This window comes from Miniopterus schreibersii (assembly GCF_964146895.1).
Source record: "Miniopterus schreibersii genome assembly, chromosome: 9".
NCBI lineage: Eukaryota > Metazoa > Chordata > Mammalia > Chiroptera > Miniopteridae > Miniopterus > Miniopterus schreibersii.
This window is the reverse complement of record NC_138118.1, coordinates 12,939,739-12,955,570: the sequence shown is the minus strand read 5'-3', so window position 1 is coordinate 12,955,570 and position 15,832 is coordinate 12,939,739. Positions and strand designations below refer to the sequence as shown.

At 39.8% G+C, this 15,832-nt stretch overlaps 1 protein-coding gene across 1 annotated transcript in view; it reads left to right on the top strand.

Moving 5' to 3' along the window:
- EXOC4 (exocyst complex component 4) overlaps positions 1 to 15,832 on the top strand; it is a 643,225-nt gene that overhangs the window by 171,715 nt on the left and 455,678 nt on the right. Inside the window, exons 8-9 of the mRNA XM_081147994.1 lie at positions 9,656 to 9,801; positions 14,384 to 14,472. Coding sequence (XP_081004120.1) covers positions 9,656 to 9,801; positions 14,384 to 14,472 — 235 coding nt within the window. The remainder of the gene's footprint in view (positions 1 to 9,655; positions 9,802 to 14,383; positions 14,473 to 15,832) is intronic.

The window sequence follows — 15,832 nt, the reverse complement described above, 5'->3', positions numbered from 1 at the left end:
TGTAGCAGTGTATGGCCAATTGCCAAATCCAGCTAATCTAGGGTCTGTGGAATTTAAAGGATGGCTTTAGATAGTATGGTCAGAGAAGGTTTTGTGCATGTGTTTGGGGCTGCACTGGTTCTTTAAGGAAGGCTAGGATTTAGGCATGTGGTAAGGTCATTCCAGAGAGGGATGGTCTGCATGTGTTCACAACAGCGAGTACCTTACCGAACTTACCATATGCATGACTCATACAGAAGACTGTAAGGTGCGATTGGATAGACTGAAACCAGATTCTGAAGAGCCTTCGATGAATTCAGTGAAGAGCTTCTTTGTGGACTCTGTACAGAAAAGAGCCACTTTATCTCTGTACATTGAGCTTTACATCCTCAATGCCTCCAAACCCTGTTACCTCCCAGTCTTTACAATGTTCCCCTCAAATCCTTGTGAGAACTTACTTAACATGGAACCTGGCACTCAGTAGGTATAAAATAAACGTTAATTGGATCTGAACCTGCACTTGTTATTGCTACAGATTCCATTTTGAATGAATTATGAGCAAAGAGTGTTTTTGTAGGCATGTCAGCATTCACAGATTGCAGATAACCAATATGAAGAAGTCTTTAGTAACTGAACTGCTAAGTGAAATTCTGGGTTGTAGTCACTTAATTGAATATACTGTCTTTAGAGAGCAATTTGGGTCTTTTCCAAGGAGCATTAACTCTTTCAGGTCATTAAGGTAGCACTTATCTCATTGGAGCAGAAATTTAATAAATGGTATTCCTGCATTGTGAGTAAATTAATGTAGCTCAGAAAGCTTCAAGTTTCACCCTGGGTGTTGTAGTTCCACTCCAAGAAGCTCATGGGCAAGTGTAAAACATCAGTAAGTATCCGCCCATTGGAGCATCTTGCTTCCAGTCTCGGTAACCTACTAGGGGTCACCTGCTTTGTTCAAGACACTGTGCTCAGTGTTAACAGAGACGCAAGAAAAAGCATGGCCTGAACTGAGAGGCAGGAGAGAGGGCAGATAAGACAAGGTCAGGTCCTTGAGCGATACAGACTTCTGTGTGGGTTTTAATGAGGGTGAGAGATCATAGTTAACAGTTAAGATGGACGGTAGGGACCTTGACTTGAGCACTCAGTGCGCTCATTCGTGCTTGGAATTTCTCAAATATTTGGAAATAAGACAACAAACTTCTAAATGCATATTGAGTGTAAGAAGAAAGACCTAAAATCAACAATCTAAGATTCCACCATGAGCTAGAAAATAGAAAAATGAGGGGGGAAAAACCCAAAGCAAGCAGAAGGTCGGAAATGATAAAGATGAGTGAAAATCAGAGAAATGAAAGTCAGAGGAACAGTACAAGAAAGTAATGAAACTAAAAGTTGGTTCTCTGAAAAGATTTTAAAAAAAGATAACTCTTTAGGTAGACTGAGCAATTAAAAAAAAAGAGAAATCTCAGAAAACACCAAAATCAAGAATGAAAGAGGAGGATGTTACTATAGAACCCTACAGAAATTTAAAAGATTATAAACAGTTATTATGAACAAACTTTATGCCAACCAATTAGATAGCTTAGATGAAATCAAGTTATCAAACTCCTGGAAAGGCTCAAAATGCAAAGCCTAATTTAAGAAGATATAGAAAATCTGAATTGTTCTATAAGGAATAAGTACTTAAGAAATTTCCTACATGTGCATAAGCCATACTAATGTTCTATTAAACATTTAGGGAAGAAATAATAACAATGCTTTGCAGATTCCTTCAGAAAACTGAGATGAGGAAACACTTTCTCTGAGGCCAGTATTACCCCGATAAAAAGTGAAAGAGTGCATGGGAAACAATAGGGATGGAAAAATCTTAACAAAATATACTCAAATTGAATCCATCAACATATAAACTGTCTTACCCATTCTTGTTAAGTGGGATTTGTAAAAAAATCAATGTACTACATCATATTAATAGAATAAAGGACCACACCCTCATAATTGTCTCAATACACAGGAGAGCACTTAACACCCACTGATGATTAAAAAACAAACACAAACACCTTCAGCAAACTAGTGCTAGAAAGGAACTTTCTCAGTATAATAAAAGACTGTGAAAAGCCTGCAGCGAACATCATAAGGGAACTTTTCTTTGAAGTGTTAGAAGTGTTCCAAAATGATTGTGGTGATGGTTACACAACTGTATATATTTAGTTAAAAATTGTCAAACTGTACACTACAATGGGTGCATTTTATGGTATGTAAATCATGCCTCAACAAAGCTGTTTTAAAATATTATGGAATAAAATCAAATTACAGATATTCAAAGATATATGTCCTTCACAGTATCCTTCAGAGGCCATATAGACATACACTTAGTCCTAATGAAAGTTAGTTAACGTGTAAATCATGGAGACCTCATCCACATTCTGTTCCCTTTCACAGTTATGTATCTGAGGGCACACATGAATATCATGTGCTTCACAAGGGAGTATATTCCACACTAAATTTATTGTCCCCGTCAGAACCATTCTTCCTGCATTCCTGACTGTTGTTCCTGGAACCACATGTTTTTAGTCTTTCAGATGTGCAGTCTTGTGTGTGTGTGTGTGTGTGTAAATTTTTAAAACATTTGTTGGGGTGACATTGGTTAATAAAATTATATAGATTTCAGGTGTACAGTTCTATAATCACATGTGCAATCCTTTATTTTTATTTCTCCTCTTGTTTTTTTAAATTTCTCCTTTTTAAAATTTTTTATTTCTCCTCTTATTTCCTTTGTAGAATAACTGGTTAAATTTTGTTTATATTTTTTCTCTGCATTGACTCTCAAATGAATCCCATAATGTACAATCTTGTTAACATTACTTTAGTTTAAAATCTTTTTTACTTTTCTTGAAGTATCTTGGTAGATTTTCTCTTCTTGTCCCCTCCCTTTATAGTATTTCCTTAATCATTTATTTTACCCCAGATCCCATTGCCTTCTAATCTATTATTTTATATGCTGGCAGATAATTTACTTCAGGTATATCTATCAGCATTTTATTTACCTGTCCAAAACCTGTTATTGCCTCGTCATTTGTGTTTGACTCCATTCCCTGAGCCCGGTGGTAAAGGCCCTGAGGCGTCTTGCACTGCCCCCCTGCGCAGGCTCACCTCTCAGCCTTCGTTTTTATGCTCCCCGGGCTGATGCCGTTCACTAATGACACCTGCGTTTCCCTAGTGCTGTTTATATGGTCTGTTCCTCTGCCATTTTCCTTTTGGCCATTACACCGTTTAAGACGACATGTACGTCCTGTAGTGTCATGACCTTGAACTGTGATTTCCATTCTCCTAGGTGGGAGCAGCCTTGCCCTTCAGGTGCTCACAGCATTTTCTTTGCCTGCTGCCTACTTTCTCCCTCGCATTGTAGTCATTCATGGTTGTCTTCATTACTAGATGAGCATGTGGAGGGAAGGATTGACTGACTGATTGATTTGGCTTGTAATTCACTTAATTTTTAATTTACATATAGTAAAATTCACTTGTTTTGATATTAGGGACGGATTTTTTTTTTTAGTCTTGCTTGTATATCCAGCACAATACCGTGCACATTTTATGCATTGAATAAGTATATGTTTAATTTATAATAAGTGAGAACTTGCTTTTGAAAGCTATAAATACTGGGTTTTCTCTGTTAAAAGTTCTTCTGTTGGGGGAGTGAGGGGAAAGCTAAATATGAGCTCTCTGATCTGTCCTCTGTGGGTAAGGGACTTGATGTGGAACCAGAAAGTACTCTTGAAATTTTGGGGTATGTTTTACTTTGAACACTGGAGTGAGGACTGTTCTAAGACCGTACTATTAGTTGTTCTAGTTATACAGTTGCCATTGACAATGAGTATAGTTATGCAGGCAGCCGCCCTGTTTTCAGCGTGATTGTTCATTTTTCTTTCGGTTTCCTTACTGTGGAGTATTTTAGTCCTTATGCAATTGGGAAATGAGACTGCTATATGATAAAAATACCTTCTTCTGTTTTTTCTTTGTCTTTAATATTTCATTCACTAGCATCTCTGTGGGGAAAACCCAATAGTTTTTGTAACTTAAAAACACTGTTACATTGTTTCCGTCTCTGTTGTAATGTTTTCTGGGATCAAGGTGGTAGTTGAGGGTTGTATCTCACTGATTTTGCTCCTCACCCTTCTCTGGGTTTCTCTTGTCAAATTTTGGACATCCTGTCACCCCTGTCCCCAGGCATTGTCTCCTCCGTCCTGCTTGGGTCTGACCCTCGCTCCATGGAAATGGGGACGTGCTCTGTGGGAAAAGCCAGAGCAGCTCACCTGTGTGCTTCCTTTCTGGGATCATAGCCACCAGTTTCTGTTTAATTTGATTCCTCTCTAGGGCCTTCAAATTTTTATTTTTTTATATGTTTCTTTAGCTTTTAAAATTATCAGTATGAGGATCAGTTCAATGAAAGCTGCTTTTCTGTGCCTGAAACACAACTCCTGTGCTTCTCTAAATCATCGATCACTTGAAGTTAGTAGTCAGGAGAATTGGGGTCCACTACTGTTATCATGAGATACCTGTGTTCTGCAAAAACAGTGTATGTGATATACATTCCCTAGGTGCATATTGGTATATATTAATTTACCCATAGTTATCTTAGTGAGGAACAAAGACCCACTCAAGCTATCCTAAGGAAAATGCATTAACGGCTCTAAGGATATATTGTGGAACCAAAGGAAAGAAAAATCTAAGACCTTATCAGCAACCAGATTTGAGACATGTAAAGCTATGGAAAATAGGTTGCAACCTTTACATTTCTCTCCTGGTGTCTCCTATTTCTCCCTTTCTCTCTGGTCATCAAGTTCCTTATTTATTCTCTCTGTGCAAATTGGCTTTTTAAAATTTTCTATTCACATAGTAAAAGGTAGTTGCCCCAAAGAATTTAAATCTCATCTACATTGACCAACAGAGACTGTATCCCACTAACATCTTCCTGGGAAAGTAATCTGATTGGCTTATTGAGGGGGTGGAATAGGGTCTGCCCTTAATGGTGGGATCCCAGCGTATAAGTATGGCTACCAGAGTCCACTGTGTGGTTGGGGCCAGTTCTTAGATAAGGAGAGGATTTTGTAAGCTGTGAAGTTCCCGTAAGGGATCAACCACATTAAACACCTTGCTGACCGGCTTTTCGAGCCAGAACTCGCTTGTGTGGCTGGTTACTTTTCCATCATGACCGGTCAGCACGGTGTTTAAAATTACTTAAATTAACGTAAGTGCAGACAGGAGTTATCTCATGACCGGTCAGCAATGTTTGAACACAGAAACATGAGTATACTTGTGACCAGTCAGCAAGGTATTAAATACCTAGAAGGATCTGGGTGTTTCATTGAGTAGCTGTGTGGATAAACAGGGAAACTCAAGACAGAAGATGTGTTCATTTTAAACCCGTGATCCCCATAGTTAGTTTTAGAAAACTGTGTATAACCACAAGCAGCCACAGGCAGTGTGTTCATGAGGATTAAATGGTAAATGACAAATTTATTCAGAGTGATGTTGGCAATGTTATATCAAGTTATAAATCTCAAAATCTTGGCCCTGCTTTATACATCATGAGATTTTGGACTAGCATCTTAGCAACTGTTAATTAAATGTTATAGCAGAGGAGATGCCTGACCACCCTAATTTGTATGCTTTTTTTAAGCATTACATTTCTTTGCTTCATCCACAGAACCGTCCAGCATACCATGTACTCAAAAAAATATATAGTGAGTCACGATCTTACTGGGATATATAGATTTTCAGGTGCTTTCCAATGAGGTTTTCATACTTCTTGTCTTCAGTTTGACAGATTAATGCCTTTCAAGTTAAACTTAAAAATACCCATAAACTTTGACTTTTATTTTTTGAACTCGTGATCAATAAGAAATAGCAGTTTCTGGTACTTAAAAAGAGAAAAGAAATGAGTGTCTGAGGTATGCAGGAATTCAGAGCCAGCAAGAACACAGGACTACCCTCTGTGAATTTTCTGTGGGCAGGATGGGTTTGATATTATATGTAACACTCTTTGCCCCAGAATTTCAGTCTTGAATAATTTTTCCCAGGCACTCAGAGGTGAGTGCTTAGGACATTCATGTACAGTTTAGCAGATGCAGTACATTATCCACACTAATGTAGAATCACCAAGAAATTACGTGGTTATAGTTTAATACCAGACGTCTGATGTTTGTGTCGAGACTTTGTAGTAGAAGATTTAGCCTAATTCAGTCAAATTTAAAGCATCTTTGGAATAGGAGCTTATTCTTTGAGATATTTAAAAATGCACCTTTACTAATTTGGACATCAAAATCCAACTTCACCTCTTTTAAAGCAGTATTTTCCAGTTGGTGGTGAAATGTATCAGGAAAAAGACACAAAATGCACCAAGGAAATAACCACAAAACCTATGATTAAAATTACACCTATCCCTTTTTAATCTTCTATTACAGATTTTTGTACTGAGGACTCATTTATAGGGCTCATTCTATATTGGAGACTATCTCTAATTTGTATATAATAACATACATCATACATCAAGGCTTCTTATCACATACTGTTTAAAAACCAATGAGTCCCCCCCCCTTTTTTTTTTTTTTGATTCTCTGGTATGTTGCATGGCTCTATGGTGGGAATAAAAAAATTGAATGCTTCTAAGGATTATAGCATTTAAGTTGGGGTGGTCAGGCATTTTTTCATTAAATAGCTAATTGTATTAGGCAGTTTTTGGTGAATAACTACTGACTGATGTGTCAAATGGGTAATTTAGGAGTTAAGAAAAGGGGACAGCTGGCCTAAGCAGCCAGGGAAGGAGTCATGAAGAGAAAGCAGTGGACTTGTTTTTGGAGGGGCTTGCTAGGGTTTATTGGGGAGAGAGGCTAGAGTAGGTTAGGCGCTGCGGAAGTGGAAGGCCCACACGTGTTCAGGGGAGAGTCAGGTAGGGGTTTTGATCGGAGTGCTGGCTTCACTGGAAGGAGAGTAAGGAGCGATTGGAAATATACTGAGATGAGATGTTTGTACAGTAGGAGATGAGCAGCCTGTGGTGATTGCGGCAGCAGTGTTTGGAGTGTCTGGGAAGGGCTGGAGGAGTAAGAGCTGAGAGGCAGAGACTTAAATAGGAAACACTGCATGAGTTGAACTAAGTTGGTTGCTTTCAGAATGGACAGGAAGGGGCAAAGTAATGGAGCCGAGAAACAGTGATTGATGGTCTTGGAGACCAACTCTGTTGTGGATACAAAGGATAAAGGAATGTATCAGAAGACAGTCTGAAGTTTTAAATCTGGAGAGCAGTGAGAATAAAAAACTACAAACAACAGAAAAGGCAGAAGGAATTATTGATTTTTTGGGAGGATGATTTAGGTTTCAAAATTTAGGGTTGATTTTATCAGTAAATACGTGACTGTGTCAGTGAAAAATATGATTCCAAGTCAGCAACTGGAGCTTGAGAGAGAAATCAGGAATAAACTACATTATGATAAAGGAAATAATATACATGAAGACTGTTTTTTGAAGTTTAGAACCTAAAGACCAAAGGGAAACAAGATGATAGATAGAGTGGGGACCAAAGCAAGGTTTTTGTTGAGAAGGTAGAAATAGTGTATGTCTGTACATAGAAAGGGAGAAGCAGTGGCTAGGAATAGACTAATAATGTTGAGAGGTAACAGTTGAGGGGACTTTGTTGATGTGGAGAAAGAGCAGTGATCTTAAAATATTAGAGTTTTAAGGATGCTGGTTAGTTAGGTCCTGGTCAGTCAATATTTTACTACACACAGCCAATCATTGACTTCTAAGACAAGTAAACACTTCAAAAGAGTTACTTGGTTGGTTTAGTGTATTTCATACTTTGGTAGAGATATTTCTCTGTCACATTGGTGTTAAAACCAGTGCATTTGTAGACATCTTTCTATGTTATATCAATTTGATATTCTGTTCTGGTTCACTAGCCTTCTTTAGATCACAGATTCCTACAGACTTTATTAGCGTCAGTGTCACCTCTATAAATTCAGTCCCTCAGTTGAGTTAAAGTAGAGACCCAATTCAATAGTCATCCTGACTATTGGGCAGTTTGGGTGATGTATTAACAGAGATGATTATTTGTCATTATATTAACCTCATCATCATGTTGAGTAATATTCCAGTGGCCTCGTAAATAAATAAATAAAACATCGACCAATCTGTTAACATGTTTTATACTTTCCCAGTGAAATCTTTATTTTATAGAAAATGAAATATATAAAGTCCATTTACTGCCACTCACAGCCGTTCTCATTGGCTGTTTTTATGCTTTTAGTGAGAATAGAGTGTCATGTGGGGAAGAGCATGAGCTCTGGAGCCAGTGAGGACAGATATGCTAATAATTGTAAGACCTTAGGCTTGTTTCATTTTTTTAATTAAGACTACTTTCTTAGAGTAGTTTAAGTTTCACAGCAAAATTGAAGGGAATGTACAGAGATTTCCCATCCCCCCCCCCCCCCCACACACACACACATCCATGTAGGCTAATTTTTAAAGACCACTAATTCTCAGTTTCTTCATCTCTGCTACAGGTAGTAACTCCTACCGCATAGATTTCAGGATCGAGGAAGATCATGTTTTTAAAATGTCTGATATTTAATAAGTACTCAGTAGTGTGTATGTGCTCATATCAGAGAGATAATTGCTTTAAAACTTACTTGGGGGTGTACTATACGACTTGGATATCTTAAAAATTTAAATGTGGTTGATATATTTAGTCCAGGTTAAATATTCTTAGCAACTATGGTGATTTCTGTTCTAGATCTGCTGTTTCTTTTCACAATAGTGGGAACTTTTGAGAACAGTGGTCTTAGAAACTGTAAAACAGTTGATTCTAGCCCAGGGCCCAGCCCTGAGGTTCTGAAGTAGGTTCATTTTATAAGCAGGACCCCCTGGCAGTACTGATCAGAAGCTGTTTTTTGTTTGTTTGTTTGCTGCTTTGAAGCTCTTAAGATGAGTAGTGACCCTGGAAATTATTTGTGGTCAGTACCTCTCAGCCTGCTGGTCCCACCAAGCAGGCTGGTTAGAGTGCTTACCACTGTGCAGTCAGAGCGCGGACTCCAGAGCCGCCCACCAGGGTCACTCTGCACCCAGAACCTCTGCCGGGCCTCATTTCTTCCCCTATATTCTGAGAATGTGTGTAATAGAATTGTGTTTTTTAAACGTGGTAATACTTCTGAATGGATTAGCTCCTTGCCTGCAGCATAGTAAGCCCTCAGTAAAACTTATGCCATTGTTGCTGATGCTGCTATAATTTGGAAGAGTATATGATTAAATTATAACTAAAGGGAAATATTGCTGAACTCTACACAGTACCTGACACATGGTAGACCCTTCGTGAAAATGGCCAGAGCATTTGACATCTTGCTCCCCAGCCTGTGTGTCAGTTTGGCTCAAACAGTCTTATAAAAAAATGTTCCCTTTACTCCCATATTCTAATGTCCACCACACCTTTGCTATAGTTTTCAGAGTAGAGAGACAATTGATGGCTTTCAGGGTAGAATGACTCTTCCTCACATCTCCACTAGGAATACCAAAGCTAGGTCACTGTGCGACTATATGTCAAGGAGGAGGGTTTAGAATTAGCTTTGTGCTTTAAAATGGCTCTTCCTAATAGACATCTAAATGTGTGCATGAAATTGCTTATCTGCTTGTACAGATGCTGTTGACTGAGTACTTGGACATGAAGAATACTCGTACGGCCTCTGAACCGTCAGCTCAACTGAGTTATGCCAGCACTGGACGGGAGTTCGCAGCCTTTTTTGCCAAGAAGAAACCTCAAAGGCCAAAAAATTCTCTTTTCAAGTGAGTATCTCCCTGTTGGGAATATAGCAGGTGTCAGGATGTATTAGAACCAGGTAGGACTTTCTATTTAATTGATGGGCATTACGTCACCCAGTTAATGTTGATTTGAAATAAGTTATAGGAGGTGAATATATATTCAATTTTGTGTACTTTTATTTTCTGTAAGGGGAAGTGGTCATATTGGAATATGACTATCTATCTAGAACTTTTTAAAAACTGCAGGGATTTGTTTCTGGGGAGTTTTATATATAATGAAGGGAAATTAAACTCGCCAGTTGTTTCTGAGAAATTTATATGAAATAAAATGTAATATTTCAGCCTTTGAAAAATCTCAAGTGCCAAGAAACAACCTTTGTTAATAAAGTTATATGAATCTCTCTAACTAAGTAGTATTGGGTTTTGTTTGATTTCATAAAGGAACAATCTCTCATTTTTTTCCTAATTACCGTCTTAGCTAACCCCACTATATGTCACTTAGTAACAGCTCACAGTTATAGTATTATTAACACTAATAATAACGACAGTAACAGCCACCGTTGATTGAGTACTTACAATCACTAGGCACTGTGGTAGATAAGTTCCTCCAAACAATCTCAATTAAGTATAATTCAGGTTACATCAAATTTCAGCAGCTGGAGTACTGGCTGATGCTCACTGAGTCCCTCTGGAGTGCTAGCCAAGGCATTAGCCGTTTTCATGGGTTATACTCATGGGTGTGGGGTCTATTTTTAACCCTCTTTTACATGTTAAAAAACAACAGCTGAGGCACAGGAGAGGGTAGGTAACTTACGTAAATTCACACAGCTAGCAAGCTTAGAAGAAGCATTTAAATCTTGGCAGACCTGTGTGTGCTTTTGAAGAGTTAATAGATGTTTAAGAAGTTGTATCTGTAAATCTAAGCATGTAAAGTGGCTACAGAAGTATTATCACAGTTTTTTGAATAGTTGAGGTTCCAGTATCCTTTTACTGATTCACTTTTGAGATTTGTTTTTTTGGGGGTGGAGGTTCTTTTGTTGTTGTTTTTTGTTTGCTTTGTTTTTAAATCCTAACCAGAGGATATGTTTTTTGTTGATTTTTAGAGAGAGAGGAAGGAAGAGGGAGAGAGAAAGATCAGTGTGAGAGAGAAACATCCATTGGTTGCCTCTCATATGCACCTCCCCAGGGATCAAACCCACAACCTCGGCATGTGCCCTGACTGGGAATTGAACCCACAATCTTTTGGTGCACGGGATGATGCTCCAACCTACTGAGCCACACTAGCCAGAGCTTAAAAATTTTTTTTTATCCTGAATTCATCGAGCTCTTAATCATTAAGGAAGGTTTCAACAGTTCATTTATCTTGTGTCTAGAAAAGAGAAGATTTACTGTGTTCACAGTGGAATAAAATCCATTCTGTTTATTGAATACATTTCTTTCTTTTTCTAACAGTTTCATTCAGAGGTTAGATGCAGTATCAGTAAAAATGCTTTCATCTGTAAGTACCATAGAACCTCAGATGAGCCATGAGTAGATTAAAGCACAGGGCAGTTACTGTCTCCCACAGTAAGGATGAATGTAGAGGATTCCGCAGGTCGCCACCCCAGGATCACCAAGGACCCAGCCCTTTCCACTTCTGCCTTCATTTCCACTCCAGTGAAAATGGCAATGCCAAGGAAATAGGCTGTGATTCTTCCTATAAGTCTTTTAACTAGTAGTCTTTATTTTTTATAGCAGTTTTAGGTTTTTAGAAAAATGGAGCATGCTTTATGTTCCCCTGTCTTACAGCTTCCTTTATTACTATCTTGCATGAATGTGGTACATTTGTTACAACAGATGAACCAATATTTGTTCGTCATCATTAGCTGAAGTCAGTTGTTTCCACACTTTGTTTTCTAGCCTGACGGATTTGAGAAATGTAGCGTGTCAAACCCGCCGTTACAGCCTCATGCAAAACAGTCCCCTGCCCTAACCCCCATTTTCCACTGGTTTGTTCCTCCCCTTCCCTGCTCCCTGAGCCCCCGACAGTGAGTGACCTTATTACTGCTCCTCTGGTTTGCCTTCTCCAGAATGTCTTCCATAGGTACAGTCGTACAGCACGTGGCCTTTCAGACTGGGTTTTCCACTTAGCATTTGAAGTTCTTTCTTGTCTTTGTGAGGCTCGATAGATCATCGTTTGTATCACTGAATAATATTCCACTGTGTGGATGTACCACAGATTTTCCACTCAGCTATTGACAGGGTCTTGTTTGCATCCCTCAAGCTGCTGTAAGCACTCGTGCAGATTTTTGTGTAAATGTAAGTTTTCAGTTCATTTGGGTGAATACCCAGGAGCATGGTTACTGGATCACATGGTAGACCACGTTTAACTTTGTAGACACTGCCAAACTGCCTTCCCAAGTGTCTCTGCCATTTCAGATGCTTTTAAAATTATTTTAAATTATTACTTACACATTTATTAATTTTTCCTTCCAGTGACAGAGCCCTCTGCAGGTTTTCCTCAGGAGACTAGGATTGGGTCTTCAGTCCATTCCTAAATTAGTCCCTGGCAAGGGCAAGCAGGTGATTGTTTTAAACTAGGTAGGTTCATCTCTGATGATGGGTCTTGAGCTAGAGAGGGAGCCACTTTTCCTGAGCACAGGGTGAGAAATCTGCTGAGTAGGGAGGAGGCAAGGGAGCAGATCACCCGATAGAACTGGAAGTTGCTCCAGCAAGCAAGAGAGATTGTGGGAGGAAAAGGTGGATTGAGACACTGAGGCTGCCTCAGGTGCTGCCTGGTAGGCTCCCCTCTATTTCCCCTCCCTCAGTTCAACCCACCGTCTAAGTGTAGGCATATTGCTGAAATCGGGTCTCAGGGTTTTTAGGTTTCAACCTGAGACCACAAGCCATTTTCAGACATTTATCAGTCCTGAAATTGTGGTATTGGAAAACATATAAATTGTTGGAAATGAATAAATGACCTTGAATAATTGTTACACATTTATTATTATCTCATAGAGATAAAAACTCCTCACCCGCACAGAATTAGGCCGTTATCACAGATCTGCCCTTTTCAGTCTTGGTTCTGCCATTGATGGGCCCTGTACTCCGGAGCAGGTCTCCTGGCTCCAGGGCCTCGTGTCTCGGGCTGTGAAATAAGGAGGCGAAACTGAATCATCTCTAGAGCTGCTTTTACCATAAAATGGTATTCAAGCCGTTACTTGTTCCAAGGAGAAAAGGATTCCCAAGGAGCAAAATTACATCAGGTCATAAAGGAAGGAGATTTTGGTGAGCTGTAACCTGTTTTTATCACATCCGCGAAGGACTTCATTGCTCTCTTAATTGCCCCTAGCCAGGGTTAATTAGGTGTGTTTAAGTTCTCTCCTACTGTATAATGTGTGCCTCTCCATTCTTTGCTCACGAGTTTATTCCTTTCCCTTGTCATTTCTGATCAATAGCTGCCAGCGTGCTTTCTGGAGGTCAGTGGCTTCCTTTTTGTACCTGACTGGCAGGCGGCACTGGCTGCACGCTGGGCCTGCCTTCTGGCTGTGAGTGTTCTCTTAGTTCTTGGCAGGGTGCAGAGGGAGAATCAAGCTCTGCAAGTGCTCCCCTCAAACTGGCGTTCATCTTAGTGCTCATCTTCCTTGTCAGAGGGTGGACAAAGGAGGCAGAATTAGGAAGTGAGGGCGCTCCCTCCTTGTCGCCAGAAACCAGTCCTGTTATCACCGTGGCTCTTCCATTATGTGGCTGTTTGCCCCATAGTGGCAGCAGTTCTTCGAAGGATTTCTCCTGCCATCCTGTTGTTCTGACTTTGAAGAGACCAGGTTGGAAATGGAACTGCTTAGTAGAGGATTTCCTGTTTGATAATTTTAACTGTTTCTTCCTTACCTACAGGTTTCTCTTAAGATTGTGATTTGATTTTTCTTTTTTGTATTTGTTATTTTAGATTTTAGAGGCCTGTTTTATATCTTGAGCCTTCCCCCTTGTTTCTGATCTCTGAAATAGTTCCCGGGGAGGTGTGGACAGACACACATTCTGTAGCTTGGTATATTCAAGAGTATTTCAGGTGGCAGGTGGCAGGTTAGAACCTGGCAGCTCTTTAGAAGCTGTATTGTTCGTGAGCATTTAAGGAGAGATGTAGCTGCCTTGCTCCTTTGGTGTAGTTAATCAACAGCATCCTAGTGTGCCCTTTCTACTAGTCCTCTAACTGGGGACTTAGCATGGCACCACGTCTAAGCAGCCAGGACTTCTGTGGTGACAGCGGGCAGTCACAGGTGGCTTCTGAGCTGGACAGGCAAAGTTAGAATGACTTCATAAGATACTCTTGTTGCTGTGCGTGTAGGGATCCTGGTGGTAAAAGAAAGTTGCAACAGATCAGAGTTGTACCAGCTAACATGGAAAAGGAGCGGAAGATCTAAATACTGTGTGGAGCCCGTTAGCCAGGAACCCTGCTCATAATTCAAGTCTTTGCCAGCTGCCCTGCTCCATCGTGGAACAGCCAGAGTGTCCCAGTTGTGGACCATTAGGGGACATCGCACAGACGAGAGGAGAATACTTTCAGTACGCAGCTGCACGCCGCCTGTTTGGTTGCTGCCTGACCACTTGTTTCTCCTGCGTTTCATTGCAGGTTCGAATCGTCTTCCCACGCCATCAGCATGAGTGCCTACCTGAGGGAGCAGAGAAGGGAACTCTACAGTCGGAGTGGAGAACTCCAAGGTGGGTGATCGAACTTCTCTGGAAAAATTAGTTTTCTAGGGGAAGATCTGAAGTATACAGCATGTGAATTTGAGGTCTGAACTCGCAGGATGTTTTCAGGATAGCAAAGATTTAAAGACTCGATGATCCTTTTTTTCTTTCATTTCCTAGATTTCTGTTGACAAGCAGCTAAAACTATTACTGTAGCCACAGGACTTATAGATCTGCTACCATTCAAGGGGGAACTCAAGGCAAAAAGAGATGAGGTTGGTCTCTGCTCTGCTTAACGATGGCAGATGTGGGTCCAGTCACCGTCTAGGGGAATGCCAGTCTTCCGTGGCTGCCACTGTTACTTATTGTTTTCAGTAGCTCCTGGAATATGTCAGCAGTATCTGAGATTTGGAAAAAGGTGAATGCAGCCTCTGTCATTATTTAAATGGAGGAAGGATGCTTCTAAGCAGTACCTTCTAATCAACATAACTTTGATACACAGGATATTTGATTCCACAGGTGTCTACTAAACAGTGATGACCTGATAAAAAAAATAGTTAAGAAAATAAATTATGAGTAAATTTAATTAAGTAAAAAGACCAGTAGCATTTCCTTCTTTGACACAAGGGACCTGATCATGGTAAATGTAAAAAATTAAGAAAGGCCTTTGGGGGCCTGCTAAGTGCAGGATGTCCTCAGCATTGGAAGGGATGGAGGAAAATGCAGGGAAACACAAGATAACCGCTTAAGATCCAGTTCTGAAACTAAGGCACACATGTCAGTAACAACACCAGAAAGCAAATGCTACCAGCTGAATAGATGGTATACATAATATTGCTAGAGGAGTTGAGGGAAGGGATGATTACTTAAGTTATTTTAGAACTGTGGGCTTTCCCCCGAGGGATGGGTGAAAACACTTTCAGTTTTGATACACTGCAGCACTTGGGATATTCTGAGGTGACATGTCTAGACAATTAAATATTCAGTTTTTAAGGCTTACCATAGCTCTGCATCAAAATATTATGACGTAAACAGTCAGCCTTTCTGGATTTAAAGACTACTGCCTCGTCATTCCTACATTCACCTTCATTATTAATCTAAATACCTATACATTTTTCTAAAGATCCTGCTATGCTCTCTCATAGTTATATCACAGTAATAATTCCAGAGCTCATATATATAGTTATCAGAACTAAAAGCCTAGAAATATGTTTGAGGACATAAGGAAAAGGAGATTAACCTACCAACGTTTTATTTAATAAAATGTTGCTTTATGTTCTGGAAAGCATGAAGCGTGCGTCCTGGAGTCTTGAACTACAGGAGTAGAGAGAGTTGAAGCACATGATGGCCTGATCTATGCCTGGTGAGACAGAGCGAGGGAGGAGAGGGA